The sequence below is a fragment of the Cheilinus undulatus genome, linkage group 3, assembly GCF_018320785.1.
Source record: "Cheilinus undulatus linkage group 3, ASM1832078v1, whole genome shotgun sequence".
Taxonomy (NCBI): Eukaryota; Metazoa; Chordata; class Actinopteri; order Labriformes; family Labridae; genus Cheilinus; species Cheilinus undulatus.
In genome coordinates this window covers 1305189-1323239 of record NC_054867.1, presented here as the reverse complement: position 1 = coordinate 1323239, position 18051 = coordinate 1305189, and the positions used below count along the sequence as shown (strand labels likewise).

Below are 18051 nucleotides of genomic sequence, written 5' to 3'. Positions count from 1 at the left end.
CTCGGTTGTGCGTTTGCGCTGCCTGATCCTTTGTTTGCGTTTCTTGAGTTTTTGCTCTCAGTTCTGACACAAATGTCACGTGTGGGCGGGCTTTTCTGGGGCGTATCCCTATTGGCCAGCAAGTTTTTGAGTGACGGCTCAGTCACTCCAGATGCTCTGGAAGTTGTTTAATGAAGTTTAATGAAACCAGCGGACTATCGTTTTTGCATTAATTTGACTGAATCATTGATACTTTATCAAATCTAACTATTGATTAAACCGGTTTGGCAGTGCAGTAGTAGATGTTGTATTGTTTCGTACACATACGTGTTTTGTCGAGTTTTCCAGCCACTCCATCAGCTACTCCACTAGCTCAGCGGTAATGTAGTTGTCTGTCACTCAGGAGACCAGGGTCCGCATCCCCACAGTTTAATAATCGTTGATGTCTGTATGGTTTCTTTTTTTAAAAAAATGATTTTCTGGAATAAAAACGTTTTCCCACATTATTTTACACAGGTGAGCTAAAGAGGAAGGTCTAGTAATAAAAGTAAAAGAATGTTCTGCTTAGTTAAAGTTGTATTTTTCCATTGTGCAGGACCCCTATCCTTCCCAGCGAGCACTGTTTCTGGTTGTCTTATGGTATCAGCAGAGAGGTCCTGGCAAAGGAGAGCCTGTTCCCTTCATGTGTGATGTTGCGTTCTTTGGTGGAATGGAAGACAAAGTTCCTGGTCTTGAAACTTTAAGACTGAATGAGCACCGCTCTGTTGTGGCCTGGTCTCACCGGTGCTATGGTCCGGGAACCTTGCAAAGCAGATGGATTCACCCGTTTCCGTATTTCTCAATGGCAAATCCATCTTTCAGAGCTCCCATCTGAACCGTTTGGGCCCGGTTAGAAAGTGACAGGACCAATCAGCATCGAGGGGCAGTACTTTCCGGCACAAGAGCTGGTGCAGTTATGGAGGAGGAGATTAGCGTGGATGCTGCTAAAGCGCCAGTTTTATCAGAACTTGACCACATTTCTTCGTTAAAAGAAGAACAAAGAACAGCATGTCTACAGTTGCCATGGTTACTGTTATGCAGTTCTCTATGGAGTTTACTCCTCGGTAGTGGCTACGTCCCGTGTTTTGTTGCTCTGATTGGCTCGTAAAGATGTGACAGACAGAACGCTCATCCAATCACCCTCAGAGTGTTTTTCAAAGGCTCTGCCCTTTCCCAAACGCTGCGTATCGAAGGTTTACCCAACGGATGTGTGAAACAAATCCATCTGGCGTGCCATGTTAATGGTCTGGTGAGCTCTCCCTAAACTGAACGGTTCTCTGTGGTCTAGTTCCAGCCAGCACGGTAGCGTAGTCTGAATGAACTCTATTTCTGGCTGATCCTCTTCTTCACGGAGACCAAACAGCCTTAAGATTGACCATCAACTCCCATTCTCCAAATCTTCAGCTTTTGTCTCCAAGTAGGCGATTCGTTTCATGGCGTTTTCAGTTCAGCCTCACTCTTTTCCAGGTAGTCCTCCATTGACAATATTCTGTTTTCAGCTTCCTCTATCCATGTGGTGTTGAACGAGGCGTTTACTTCCACCTCTGCTATGCTGCAGTGACAGAGCCGGCTGGGCATTGATGCTGTCAAGTTGGGATCTGAAGCCGCCAAACTCAGAGTGGAGTGACTTTAATTCAGCTAGCATCGCCACTAGGTCCGCCATGTTGCTATTAACTCTGTAGCTTCATTGGATCAGTGAAGTTTAGATTTGCAGTTTTTGAAGACTGGGTCGTCAGGTGAAAATGAACGTTTTTGACTGAAGCTGTTGTAGACATGATGTAAGATCAGCATTTTTTAGTTAGGAATTTCTGACATTTTGTGCAAGTTTGTACGGAGCCTCCACTTCAAGCTGCTGTTCTGATTCGTGGCTCCATAGCGCCCCCTAGTTAAAGTTTGTCTCTGTCAGCAACAGTCTACAGATGAGTGCAGAAATATTAGTCCCCCTTTGAAAATTCCATTTTCAAGGTTTTCCCCAAGTGCTGTTAAACAGAGCATGGACCCTGGTCTTCACTTCCCCCCACAGATTTTGAGTTGGACTGAAGTCAAAGAACGGCACAGGCCAGTCACAAATGTTCACTTTGGTCCTCTGAAAGTAGTTCCTCACCAGGAGACATGGATGGTTTGGGCCGTTGTCTTGTTGAAGACAAAGAGACGAGCCAGACCAAGTTGTGTTGTTGAATGCTTAAGGTTTTCTTTCTAAATCTCCACATATCCTTCTTTCTCCATGGTTCCTTCTGTCTTCATGGTTCCTTCTGTCTTCATGGTTCCTTCTGTCTCCTATGGTCCCTTCTGTCTTCGTAGTTCCTTCTGTCTTCGTAGTTCCTTCTGTCTTCGTGGTTCCTTCTGTCTCAATGGTTCCTTCTGTCGTCGTGGTTCCTTCTGTCTCCATGGTTCCTTCTGTCTCCATGGTTCCTTCTATCTTCATGGTTTCTTCTGTCTTCATGGTTCCTTCTGTCTTCCTGGTTCCTTCTGTCTTCGTGGTTCCTTCTTTTTCCATGGTTCCTTCTTTTTCCATGGTTCCTTCTGTCCTCGTGTTTCCTTCTGTCTTCGTGGTTCCTTCTGTCATCGTGGTTCCTTCTTTCTTCCTGGTTCCTTCTGTCTTCCTGGTTCCTTCTGTCTTCGTGGTTCCTTCTGTCTCCATGGTTCCTTCTGTCTCCATGGTTCCTTCTGTCTCCATGGTTCCTTCTGTCTCCATGGTTCCTTCTGTCTCCATGGTTCCTTCTGTCTCCATGGTTCCTTCTGTCTTCATGGTCCCTTCTGTCTCCATGGTTCCTTCTGTCCTCGTGTTTCCTTCTGTCTTCGTGGTTCCTTCTGTCATCGTGGTTCCTTCTGTCTTCCTGGTTCCTTCTGTCTCCGTGGTTCCTTTTGTCTCCATGGTTCCTTCTGTCTTCATAGTTTCTTCTGTCCTCGTGGTTCCTTCTGTCTCCATGGTTCTTTCTGTCTCCGTGGTTCCTTCTGTCTCCGTGGTTCCTTCTGTCTCTATGGTTCCTTCTGTCTTCATGGTTCCTTCTTTCTTCATGGTTCCTTCTTCTCCATGGTTCCTTTTCTTTATGGTTCCTTCTGTCTCCATGGTTCCTTCTTTCTTCCTGGTTCCTTCTGTCTTCGTGGTTCCTTCTGTCTCCATGGTTCCTTCTGTCTTCCTGGTTCCTTCTGTCTTCGTGGTTCCTTCTGTCTCCATGGTTCCTTCTGTCTTCCTGGTTCCTTCTGTCTTCGTAGTTCCTTCTGTCTTCATGGTTCCTTCTTCTCCATGGTTCCTTCTATCTTCATAGTTTCTTCTTTCTCCATGGTTCCTTCTTCTCCATGGTTCCTTCTTCTTCACGTTCCTTCTGTCTTTCTTCATGGTTCCTTCTGTCTGTCTTCATGGTTCCTTCTGTCATCATGGTTCCTTCCACCTGGACAAGGTATTCAGGTCCAGAAGCACTGAAGCATCCTCCCACCACCATGCTTCACTGTGGTGACGGTGTTCTTTGGGTTCTACGCCTCTCCCTTCTTTCCTTAAACACCAATAATGTCTCTGTGGCCAAAGAGCTCTAGTTTGGTCTCATCCGACCAAAGGACACGTTTCCAGGATCAGAATCCTTCTCCAGGTCGTCCTTAGCAGACTTCAGTCTGGATTGAAGGAGTCTCTTCTGCAGAAGTGGACTTTTCCTTGGTCCATTCCTGTACAGGGCTCTAGTGATGGTCTCCTTTGAGTCTTCAGTTCCTGAATTGTCTAAGTGCTTCTCTAGAGTTTTGTCAGCTGTTCTGGGGTCTTTAGACATGTCTCTCACTAGTTTTCTTTCCAGGGTCTTTGAATCTTTCTCTCCCTCCCTCTGCCAGGCTTGTTCTGGACTGTGTGGCTCTCTTTGAGCTTCTCAATGATCCTTTTCACTCCAGTTCTTGACTCTTGGAAATGCTGTGGTAACTGTAGATGCTTAAATTGTGATATTAAGTTGACCTGGTTGTATGCTAGTTTGACTTGTTCACACTGTTTTCTCCCTACTCACTGAAACATTCTGTCTTTGCTTGAGCTCTGTGTGAGTCAAACAAACCTGCAGTGATTTTTATTCCGTCCATATTCCTGTTACCATTAAAATTCATATCATTGTGGTGTTATGAGTCTCTGTGATGCTCACTGTGAATGTAATTTAATACTCTCCTGAGTGACGTTAATCTTCTCTTTGATTTTATTTCCACTCTTATTGATGATCTAAGTAACTTCAAACTTTAATCCCAACATCCAACCCAGGAGTTTGGCTGAATATTAATATTAATCTGATGCCTCATAGCCAGTGAAATATATCGCTGCCAAATACAACAATTAACTCATAAATAAATAAATGTGATAGACAAGACGAAGCAGAAAAACAGACAAAGTAGGGAGAGGAGAGATTAACTGAAGCAGAGGAGGAACGTTTCCTTGTCCTCCAGTGGGACACATGATGGCTGATCTAGACTGATCTAGCCCGGTCTACCCTCTGAGCTGAAGGCAGATGTGGAAGTAAGGAGACGGTTATTGTTAGCATCTCTAAAATAACTGTATAGTAGCAGGATGGACTCAACGGTCCACACAGAACATAAACAAATATCTACAACAGGAGTGTTGTCTCTTCTTCTTTCTTCTTCTTGGTGGATTTGAAACCGACTACATGGATACCAGAGCTGTCAATGTTTATCTACAGTCCCATTTAAATGTAATTTATTATTTTTAATAGATGTCGAATCATATTTGGATATTTATGCACATTTCTTATTAATATGCATATAAAACGTTCCACTGCTTTAATCACCATGTAGTTTCACATTTGTCCACTAGAGGACGCTCCAATATTACATCACAGATTGCAATGAAGAAACAATGAGCTAAAAGCAAAAGTAGTTAATGTTCATTTTTATGTACTTTTTTCACCACCTGCACCATTTAGAGTCCTTTAACAGGTATTCTAGTACTGATGGTCAACTTTAAAACGAACGAACAGGTTAGAAATTAAACGTTAAACAAAAACAAACTTAATTCCGCCACTTATGACATCATGTTTATAATGAACAAAACATTTAAAAAAATGTTGGTACCATCTTGTCGCTACATGTTTTTACCTCAAAACACAAGGGAATTCACTTTTTCTAAATAAGGAGCCTATACTATCGTCCCAGCCGTGGAGAAAACCCTCTCCGCCCTGACGGAGGTGACCGGGATGCTCAGGTAACAGCGTGCCAGCTGGGACAGCAGAGGATACCTGGACCGGGACGTTTTCCACCACCACAGCGGGTTAATGTCAGTGGGCATTGCGGTTTTACTCTCGTACATCAGCATCTCTTAATGTAGCGAAGCCTCACTCGCCAAATCAGCGCCAGCGTGTGCAGCACCTTGGCGATAAACATCCCCAATGGCGGCCATTGGCGCCTCTGTGTTTGAGTGTGAAAACTTTATTGTTCATGGTGTCATGTGATGAAACATTTGGTTCTTACACCAACATATGGGTGAAGTAGAGGCCACGGAGAGAGACTCCAGAACGACTATAAACAGCAAAAATGTTAAAAAAAAAAAAAAACACGCTGGAATAGTCACTTTAGCTTTAGCTTTAGAATATGAATGAGTTTTTAAATATTATAATTATATTCAAACCCAGAAATTTGTTCCAACAGCCTTAATGGATACCAGATGTAGCAGTATGGTTAATACAGAGGAGATGGTAAACATGGCTGCTGGATCAGCTGAAGAGATGGTTCATGGGTCCACTGAGAGAGACGTGGATGAGGAAATGTGTGTCTGATACTTTCACATGTTGGTGAGTAGTTCTGACTAGTTTTATCACCATCTGCAGCCATTCATCTCTCTCTAGAGCAGTCGCCACCTTTATGATGATAAAATACAACCTGGATTTTAAAATATTCCCACCATAAGGTTTAGAGAATGAAGAGTGATGCGGTTTGGACCTGAGATAGTTTAAACATCACTGTTTTTCTTCTCAGTGACTCCACTACTCACCTTCATGTCTTTGTCCTAAAAGAGGACCCATACTACCCATATCATATGTCATATTAATTTCACAAAAACTTGACTGACAAGGATCACTGGTTAGATAAGGTCATATATATCCTCTCCTAAAGAGCTAGAGACATTCACAGAGACAGAGGAGTAAAAACAAAAACAGCCTCAGACAAACAGAAAAAGTTGAGATGGAAAAGAACTTACTTTGAAAACTAGCAATGGACAGATCTCCTGAAAGGCATGCAAACAAAAGGTCACACAGATGGAAGTCAATTATCATGCAGGAAGCAGAAAATTAGAGGCAGACACAGAGGAAAAGAGAAAAAACAAACACTTTAAAACACAGAGGACAGACATGCAGCAGAGCATACAAAGCATGAAATCCAGTTAAAGGAACACTGGCACCAGGCTGGAAATGTGACCTGTTTAGAGGTTATGGATGTCCTGACATCTAACACCTCTGATATGTTTAATGACAATTATATTAAAACAACATAATCTCTGCAGGTTCAATACATAAGATCCTAGTGACCTTTGATCTCCACGATCTAGTGATTTTTATTTTTGATGATTAGTCTGTGGGAGACAGCGACCCCTAGTGGATTCATTTTAATGTCCAAGCCAACATGGGACATATGTGGAGGCAGTTCAGGTTTTATCGCTGACAACCCCAATTCCAAAAAAAGTTGGGTCGCTGTGTAAAATGTAAATAAAACCAGAAGTCAATGATTGTCAAACCTTCTAACCCGAATTTGATAGAACAGAAACAACATATCAACATATCAACATATCAGACGGATTCTGGATTCAGGTCTAACCTGAGGGCCTAACAGGGTCCACTTTTAACCAAACTGATAACCTCATTTTCAACAGTAATACATTATGGGGGAAAACTAAGCACTGACGATAAATAATTTTGAGATTTAAAAAGTCAAAATGATATGTTAAAAGGCTCAAATTTTGAGATAAAAAGTGCAAAAGGTCAAAACACAAAGTTAGATGTTAAGATCACGCTTTTAAAAGGCAAATATATAAAAAAGAAAGCCACACTTATGTCTTTAGGGCCAAAATATGACTTGAAATTTAAAATTGTGAACCTAAAAGGTCAAAATATGAAATAAAATGTCAAAATTGTAAATAGCAAAGGTCAAATATGAGATAAGAAGTCAATTATAAATAGAAAAAGCCAAAATATTAGACAAAAATCAAAATAATAAATTGAAAAAGCCTAGATATTCGCTCAAAGTTAAAATAATAAATTGAAAAGGTGATAACATAAGATAAAAGTCCAAATAAGAGACAGAAGTCATAATTGTGCTCTGCAAAATTGAAAATATGAAATGAAAACACAGAAGAATTTCTCACATTTCTTTTGATCTAATTATTTTCACTCTATATTTTTCACATTTTTATGACTTACTTGATATCATCACAGTTAAGTTTACATTTTTATAGTGGAGGAAATCTGCAGACCTCATATTTTAGAGCCAGTTATAATAAGAATAGGATATCATCTTGCGGGCCGGGTGTAAATGTACCACGGGCCAGATTTGGCCCCTGGGCCTTGAGTTTGACATCCCTGGTCTAGGGTACTGTCTAGGTGGGTAGAAGGGTTGCCATGAGCCTGGTCATTCTGTGGATGTTCTGGGGGCCCAAAAACTACTGATGGTCTCTGGGAATATTGAAATGCTGTTGAACTTGACCTTGGCTGCCGAGCGACATGCGTGTGTGTCGACATGTGTCTGGCTTGACTCTGGCTACTGAATCCTTGGCGCCCTACATGCCTAAAACTCTGACACACGGCCCTATATTTGTACATAAATAGGAAATAAATGAGCTTTTTCTAGGTGGTCCTGTTTTCCATCATTAGTGTCGGCACTGTGAACCATTTATTGTCCCGTATCAGGATGCAGGGGTGTAGATAAAAATATTATTAGCTGTGAGTGAATGTTTCCTCTTTATTGAGAGATTAAATTATGATCAGAAAGCATCCACATCTCTGTCCTGATTCTAAAAATAAAACACCGTTGTCTTCTCTTCAAACAGCAGAAACATGGAAGTCTTTTAGCTTCACACCATTTCAATGAATAACTGAAGCAGAGAAATAAAAATAAAGCTGCTGCAGACAGACAGTCGTGGCCTGGGTGTATTTAAGGAAAGATGGAGGGAGGAACACTCAGACTTTATAAAGAAGAGAAACGATGGAGGGGGAGAAAAAGAAACAGAGGAGAAAAACTAGAAGCTGAAAAAACCAACAGTGATGAGAGAAGGTGAGAGAATAGGAATGATTTGTTTATGACAGTTTATTCGCTTTTAGAGCCAGCGAGGGTTGGAGAAGATCCCAGACACAGACGCAGCCCCCCCGCCCTGATCACTGCCCCCCCACAGAGATAACAACAACACAAACAGTCATTCACATTAACAGAGACGGGCCGCAGAGCCCCCGCTGCTCTGACAGACACACCGATGCTTAAACACAGACAGAGACCACCTACTCTGCAGACTGGGCAGGTTGGCATCCTCCGGTTTGGTCTTCAGGAGGTGAGGAAGACGAGTGTAGCGGTAGCCGAAACCACAACCCTGAAAAATACAACCCAGCACATCAGACATTAAAAATAGTCCTAAGAAAGCCCACGCTGCTAAAATACCAGAGTGAGAGGACTTCAGCAAACAGTAGAATGATGAAGAAGATGGATCTAATAGAATAACAGTAAAATAAAACATGGAAGATAGAAATAACTAAAGACAGAGCAGTAAAAGGATGAACTCATGAAGGTAGTGTGCTCTCACCCTCCACAGTCTGACCAGGATCCAGTTGGTCTGAGCCCACGGTCTCTGTTCGTACGGAGCCAGCAGGTTCCTCATCATGGCCACACGTCTGAAACCACAGAGCAGACTCATCAGCACACGTCTAAAAACAAGATCCTAAGTCTATGTGTCCGTTAGGCCTGGGCGATATGGCCTAAAAATCATATCACGGTATTTTTCATGCCTTTGACGATAATGGTATTATATCATCAAAATTAAAAAAAGATAATGTTTTTTAATCCAAATTCAAGTGTTATTAGCCCCCTTCTCCCCTTTAAACAAGACTTTGATGGCATACTCAATTTATCTCCAAGTATAGGAACACAGAAAACATGTTTTATTTTTTTAAGTCTCTCTAGGTCTACTTCTGTCTAACTTCACTCCAAGTTTGGCATTTCATTTCTATCCTGATGAGGTGTGTTAAGCTGCTAACGACGTAAACACGTTTCCTAGTGAAGGCGTTCACAATAAAAGCGTTTTTATTTTGAAGAGCCTGACGGAAGTATTATGTTTAGCATTGAGTTAGCTTAGCTTTGGCTGCCATACCGGAGAACACGGCTAGTTTACAGTAGGGCTGGACAATTAATTTAATTTTGATCGTGATTTCAATTTTGGCTTCTCATGATCATAAAAACATTATAATCAAAGAAAAATGTTAATGTGTGCTTCGAAGAGTATTTTTAGGTGGGTTTTTGGCTGTGTTTTTAGTGTTTGTGGCATGTTGCAAATTTTGCAAGTTTTACGGGAGTGCATGTAGATTGGACATTTACTTTTATTTATTACAATGTTACAACGTTACAATGTCATTTAGCAGACGCTTTTCTCCAAAGCGACGTACATTTGAGAGCAAGAACAACACAAGCAACGATCTAGACAAGAAGAAACAACATCAGTAAGTGCCATCAAGTGCTTCAGGTCCAATTGGACGCAAGTGTTGTCATGTAGAGTTTAAGGCAGAGTACCTAAAATATACGTTGTTTATGTAGTTGTTTTTTTTTTTTGTTTTGTTTTTTTTTTTTTTTGTTTTTATGTTTGTTTTTTTTTTTGTTATTAGACAGCAACAATGAATCAAGGAAAATGTGGGATCACTAATCGCCATTCATTAGACTTCACAACAACTATTTACCAAGTACCAAGTGCTGGATCATTCCCAAAGAGCTGGGCAAAGAAATCCCAGAAGTGGAGCAGGACAGTGCGAGCTAACTATAGTAGGGAAAGTCATTCAACCACTGGGGGCAGCAGTGGAGAATAGTCTGGCTGAGACTCGATCTACTACTGGGGACAACAGTAGAGAATTGCCTAGCTAAGTGCAAAGTGTTCTCTGAAGAGCTGGGTCTTTAGCCTTCTCTTGAAAGTAGACAGGGAGTCTGTAGATCGAATGGAGTTGGGTAATTCATTCCACCATTTAAGGACAACAGAGGAGAAGAGTCGAGCTAGTGACTTAGGAGCATGATGTGCTGGAAGTACCAGGCGCCTTTCGCTGGCTGAGCGTAGTGGGCGAGAAGGGGTGTAGACCTGGATGAGGGACTCCAGGTAAACAGGAGCAGTTTTATTTACTGCTTTGTAAGCAATGATTAGAGTTTTGAATTTAATGCGAGCTGCAACTGGAAGCCAGTGTAGAGAGATTAAAAGAGGCGTGACATGAGCTCTCTTGGGTTGGTTGAAGACCAGACGTGCTGCTGCGTTCTGGATCAACTGCAGAGGTATAACTGTGCATGCAGGTAGGCCTGCCAGTAATGAGTTACAGTAGTCAATACGTGATATTATAAGAGCCTGTACCAGGAGTTGTGTAGCATGCTCTGTCAAGTAGGGTCTGATCCTCTTGATGTTGTAGAGGGCGAAACAGCACTGAGCAATCGAGGCCACATGGAGCTTGAAGGTTAGCTGGTCATCAATCATGACACCCAGATTCCGGGCTGACTTAGTGGGCAAGAGATTATTTGATCCAAGCTGGATACTGATCTGCGGTTCCATAGTGGGACTGGCTGGGATGATAATGAGCTCAGTTTTGGGCAGGTTGAGCTGAAGGTGACGTTCCCTCATCCATTTAGAAATATCAGCAAGGCAGGATGAGATCCGAGCTGAGACAGTTGTGTCATCTGGTGGAAAGGACAGGAATAGCTGTGTGTCGTCTGCATAGCAGTGATAAGAAAAGCCATGGGAGCGGATGATTGCACCAAGTGAGGTGGTGTATATTGAGAAAAGTAGGGGACCAAGCACAGACCCTTGAGGCACCCCTGTTGATAAGCCATGCAGTTTAGACACTCCTCCCTTCCATGATACTCTGAAAGATCTTCCTGTGAGGTAGGACTTAAACCACTGTAGGGCAGATCCTGAGATACCAAGTGAAGAGAGTGTGGAGAGGAGGATTTGGTGGTTTACTGTGTCAAAGGCAGCGGACAGATCCAGCAGTAAGAGAACTGAGGACTGACCAGCTGCTCTGGCCAAGCGAAGTGATTCCGTTACCGACAAAAGTGCAGTTTCAGTAGAGTGGCCCCGCCTAAAGCCAGACTGATTCTGATCAAGTAGATCATTGTTCTGCAAGTGTTCTGAGAGCTGGTTGAAGACTGTGCGCTCCAGTATTTTTGATAGGAATGGGAGAAGTGAGACCGGCCTGTAATTTTCAACCAGGGCTGGGTTGAGAGTGGGTTTTTTGAGCAGTGGTGTAACCCGCGCTTGCTTGAAAGCAGCTGGGAAAACACCTGTGGACAGAGAGGAGTTAATGATACAACTCACAGCAGGGCTGATTGTGGGCTCAATCGCCTGCAAGAGATGTGATGGTATCGGATCGAGGGGACAGGTTGTGGGCTTAGAGTCAAGCAGAAGCCTGGTGACCTCGCTCTCACTTAGTGGAGAGAATGAGCTAAGTGATGCATCACTAGCTGGTGGCAGAAAACACAAAAAATTTATTGTTTTTTATTGCTATTATTTAATATATAGTTACTATTTTACTAGTTACTAATTTATTTTTGATTGTTCTTTTTAAGTTGTGGTTCAATAAATACTCAAATTTTGAAATCAATGAATAATCGTGTTTTTTAATCGTGATTACAATCAAAATAATCGCGATTATTATTTTTGCCGTAATTGTCCAGCCCTAGTTTACGGCAGCTTTTCTGACCTCATTTAACATCCCAGCCTGGATCTTTGACTCGCTGTGGACTTAGAAATGAAATTCATAAGTTAAAATAGACTTTTAAATGGTTGTTTATGCCGTTGCAAGAGGAAGAGCTGCAGCGCTGGCCTCTGGAACCAGCCAAAGCAGCACTTAGCCTGTGTTACAGTCCCAGGCAGGCTGACAGAGACAGCACACTGACTTAGGTGTGGTACAGCCGTCAGACTGAGAGGAAAAAACACGTGTTTTTGCCTGCTAACTCACACTGAGGCGGATACGATGACGTCATAAACAAGCGTTATCGCAGTTGGTCGGTAGAGTCCAAATCTCTACTCTAGGCCAAATTTATATAATTTATACCGTCTACCGCACACCCCTAGTGTTCATCCTTTTACTGACACACTTTAACTTAATGGAAATAATGAGGACACAGACAAACAGAAAGTTTTGATGCATCTGCTCAGTTAGAAAGTTAACTCAATAAAGTCCAAACCAATAACCATGAAGATCCACACTCACTGTTCCTCTGGGATCCTCTCCACTGCCCTGAGGGATTGTGGGTAACAGACATAGCTGGCCAGGGCCTGCATCAGAGAGTCTTTGATATCTGAAAGGAGGAGAGGATAGAAATCACATCACCAAGCTGCAATGTTAGTGATGTTAGTAAAAATGGGTTAAAAGTGATAAGAAGGGCAAAATTGGGGGAAAAAAGTGGTAAAACGCAAGAAAAAAATGGGTGAAAATTGGCAAAAAAGGTGGCATTAATGGGTTGAAAGTGTAAAAAAGGGGGCGAAATAGATCACAAGTGACAGGAAAGTGGCAACAAGGGGTTAAGTTGCAATAAGGTGGTAAAAAGGTGTTAAAAGGAATTAAAGAGTAAAACATTGCCAAAAATTAGCAAAATTGGCCGAAAAGTGGCAAAAGGGTTGCAAAAATGGATACAAAGTGGCAAAACATTCAAAAAAAAAGTGCCAGAAATGGGTGAAAAGTGGTAAAAAAGGGGCAAATATGTGAAAAAGCAGCAAAATAGTTTAAGCTGTCTAAAGAACCAATCAAATCAACCCAAAATTAGTCTGCCATGCTTGTCAACTCAAAATGAGGTCACTGTTAACCAGGATGATAGCACCAAGGCTATGATATCATCAATAAATCACAGCTGGGGAGGGCCCATTCTCGGGGGGTTTTCCAGCCAGATCTGTGGGCGGGCCACAGATCTGGCTAACCTGCTGTTACCTCCCATAAAGTGGTAGTAATAACAGATGTAGTAGTTACCAAGGCACGCTAGTGAGCCCTGACACACCATCTGAAAACCACTGCCCTGAAACATGCTGTCTTACACTACAATATACTATGATAAGATATGCTACCATACACTATAATAAGCTGTGATACGATATGCTACCATATGCTACAATAAGCTATGATACGATATGCTACCATACGCTACAATAAGCTATGATACGATACGCTACCATACGCTACAATAAGCTATGATACGATACGTTGACATACGCTACAATAAGCTATGATACGATATGCTACCATACGCTACAATAAGCTATGATAAGATATGCTACCATACACTTCAATAAGCTATGATAAGATATGCTACCATACGCTACAATAAGCTATAATAAGATATGCTACCATATGTTACAATAAGCTATGATAAGATATGCTACCATACGCTGCAATAAGCTATGATACGATATGCTACCATATGCTACAATAAGCTATGATACGATATGCTTCCATACGCTACAATAAGCTATGATACGATATGCTACCATACGCTACAATAAGCTATGATAAGATATGCTACCATACACTACAATAAGCTATGATAAGATATGCTACCATACGCTACAATAAGCTATAATAAGATATGCTACCATATGGTACAATAAGCTATGATAAGATATGCTACCATACGCTACAATAAGCTATTATACGGTATGCTACCATACACGACAATAAGCTATAATACAATATGCTACAATAAGCTATGATACGATATGCTACCATACGCTACAATAAGCTATGATACGATACGCTACCATATGCTACAATAAGCTATGATAAGATATGCTACCATACGCTACAGTAAGCTATGATACGAAACGCTACCATATGCTACAATAAGCTATAAGATATGCTACCATAAACTACAATAAGCTATAATATGATATGCTACCATACACTACAAAAAGCTATGATAAGATATGCTACCATACGCTACAAAAAGCTATGATAAGATATGCTTCCATACGCTACAATAAGCTATGAAAAGATATGCTACCATACGCTACAATAAGCTATGATACAATATACTACCATAAACTACAATAAGCTATGATAAGATATGCTTCAATATCCTACAATTTACTATGATAAGATATGCTACCATACGCTACAATAAGCTATGATATGATATGCTACCATACGCTACAATAAGCTATGATATGATATGCTACCATACACTAAAATAAGCTATGATAAGATATGCTACCAAATGCTACAATAAGCTTTGATACGATATGCTACCATATGCTACAATAAGCTATGATACGATATACTACCATACGCTACAATAAGCTATGATACGATATGCTACCATAAACTACAATAAGCTATGATAAGATATGCTACCATACGCTACAATAAGCTATGATAAGATATGCTACCATACACTACAATAAGCTATGATAAGATATGCCAACATACGCTACAATAAGCTATGATAAGATATGCTACTATACACTACAATAAGCGATAAGATATGCTAACATATGCTACAATAAGCTATGATAAGATATGTTACCATACACTTGCCATAAGCTATGATAAGATATGCTACCATATGCTACAATAAGCTATGATACGATACGCTACCATATGCTACAATTAGCTATGATAAGATATGCTACCACACGCTACAGTAAGCTTTGATACGATACGTTACCATATGCTACAATTAGCTATAATAGGATATGCTACCATACACTACAATAAGCTATGATAAGTGCTACCATACGTGACAATAAGCTATGATACAATATGCTACCATTCACTACAATGAGCTACAATATGATATGCTACCATACACTACAATAAGCTATGATAAGATATGCTACCATACGCTACAATAAGCTATGATACGATATGCTACCATATGCTACAATAAGCTATGATACGATACGCCACCATATGCTACAATAAGCTATGATAAGATGTGCTACCATACGCTACAATAAGCTATGATAAGATATGCTACCATACGCTACAATAAGCTATGATAAAATATGCTACCATACGCTACAATAAGCTATGATAAGATATGCTACCATACGCTACAATAAGCTATGATACGATATGCTACCATACGCTACAATAAGCTATGATAAGATGTGCTAACATACACTAAAAAAAGCTATGATAAGATATGCTACCATATGCTACAATAAGCTATGATAAGATATGCTACCATACACTTCAATAAGCTATGATAAGATATGCTACCATACGCTACAATAAGCTATTATACGATACGCTACCATACGCTACAATAAGCTATGATACAATATGCTACCATACACTACAATAAGCTATAAGATTTGCTACCATACACTACAATAAGCTATGATAAGATATGCTACCATACGCTACAATAAGCTATGATAAGATATGCTACCATATGCTACAGTAAGGTATGGTACGATATGGTACCATATGCTACATTAAGCTATGATAAGATAAGCTACCATATGCTACAATAAGCTATGATATGATATGCTACCATACGCTACAATAAGCTATGATAAGATATGCTACCATACGCTTCAAGAACATATGATAAGAAATGCTACCATACGCTACAATAAGCTATGATACAATATGCTACAATATGCTACAATGTATTATGATAAGATATGCTACCATATGTTACAATAAGCTATAAGATATGCTACCATAGACTACGTTAAGCTATGATACGATATACTACCATACGCTACAATAAGCTATGATACGATACGCTACCATATGTTACAATAAGCTATGATAAGATATGCTACCATACACTTCCATAAGCTATGATAAGATATTCTACCATACGCTACAATAAGCTATGAAACGATATGCTACCATATGCTACAATAAGCTATGATACAATATGCTACCATACACTGCAATAAGGTATAATACGATATGCTACCATAAACTACAATAAGCTATGATAAGATATGCTACCATACGCTACAATAAGCTATGATAAGATATGCTACCATATGCTACAATAAGCTATGATACAATATGCTACCATACACTACAATAAGGTATAATACGATATGCTACCATACACTACAATAAGCTATGATAAGATATGCTACCATACGCTACAATAAGCTATGATACGATATGCTACCATATGCTACAATAAGCTATGATACAATATGCTACCATACACTACAATAAGGTATAATACGATATGCTACCATACACTACAATAAGCTATAAGATATGCTACCATATGCTACAATAAGCTATGATAAGATATGCTACCATACGCTACAATAAGCTATGATAAGAAGTGCTACCATGAGTGACAATAAGCTATGAAACAATATGCTATCATACACTACAATGAGCTACAATATGATATGCTACCATACACTACAATAAGCTATGATAAGATATGCTACCATACACTACAATAAGCTAAAAGATTTGCTACCATACACTACAATAAGGTATAATACGATTTGCTACCATACACTACAATAAGCTATAAGATTTGCTACCATACACTACAATAAGCTATGATAAGATATGCTACCATACGCTACAATAAGCTATGATAAGATATGCTACCATACACTACAATAAGCTATGATAAGATATGCTACATACACTGCAATAAGCTATGATACGATATGCTACCATACGCTACAATAAGCTATGATACAATATGCTACCATACACTACAATAAGGTATAATACGATATGCTACCATACACTACAATAAGGTATAATACGATTTGCTACCATACACTACAATAAGGTATAATACGATATGCTACCATACACTACAATAAGCTATAAGATTTGCTACCATACACTACAATAAGCTATGATAAGATATGCTACCATACGCTACAATAAGCTATGATAAGATATGCTACCATACACTACAATAAGCTATGATAAGATATGCTACATACACTGCAATAAGCTATGATACGATATGCTACCATACGCTACAATAAGCTATGATACGATATGCTACCATACACTACAATAAGCTATAAGATTTGCTACCATACACTACAATAAGCTATGATAAGATATGCTACCATACACTTCAATAAGCTATGATAAGATATGCTACCATACGCTACAATAAGCTATTATACGATACGCTACCATACGCTACAATAAGCTATGATACAATATGCTACCATACACTACAATAAGCTATAAGATTTGCTACCATACACTACAATAAGCTGTGATAAGATATGCTACCATACGCTACAATAAGCTATGATAAGATATGCTACCATACGCTACAGTAAGGTATGGTACGATATGGTACCATATGCTACATTAAGCTATGATAAGATAAGCTACCATATGCTACAATAAGCTATGATATGATATGCTACCATACGCTACAATAAGCTATGATAAGATATGCTACCATACGCTTCAAGAACATATGATAAGAAATGCTACCATACGCTACAATAAGCTATGATACAATATGCTACCATATGCTACAATGTATTATGATAAGATATGCCACCATATGCTACAATAAGCTATAAGATATGCTACCATAGACTACGTTAAGCTATGATACGATATACTACCATACGCTACAATAAGCTATGATACGATACGCTACCATATGTTACAATAAGCTATGATAAGATATGCTACCATACACTTCCATAAGCTATGATAAGATATGCTACCATACGCTACAATAAGCTATGAAACGATATGCTACCATATGCTACAATAAGCTATGATACAATATGCTACCATACACTGCAATAAGGTATAATATGATATGCTACCATACACTACAATAAGCTATGATAAGATATGCTACCATACGCTACAATAAGCTATGATA

The 18051-nt window shown here is 39.9% G+C and overlaps 1 protein-coding gene across 5 annotated transcripts in view; it reads right to left on the bottom strand.

The window, feature by feature from the left end:
• The window catches only part of LOC121505433 (E3 ubiquitin-protein ligase RNF123), a 252243-nt gene that overhangs the window by 173021 nt on the left and 61171 nt on the right, over positions 1-18051 (bottom strand). For all 5 annotated transcript variants that reach the window (XR_005991562.1, XM_041780775.1, XM_041780784.1 and 2 more), the window contains 3 exons: positions 12432-12519; positions 8780-8867; positions 8485-8569 (listed from right to left, as the gene is read on the bottom strand). Coding sequence is in view for 4 of the 5 variants with exons in the window: in XM_041780775.1 (XP_041636709.1) it covers positions 8485-8569; positions 8780-8867; positions 12432-12519 (261 nt within the window). In the remaining variant the exon portion in view is untranslated. The remainder of the gene's footprint in view (positions 1-8484; positions 8570-8779; positions 8868-12431; positions 12520-18051) is intronic.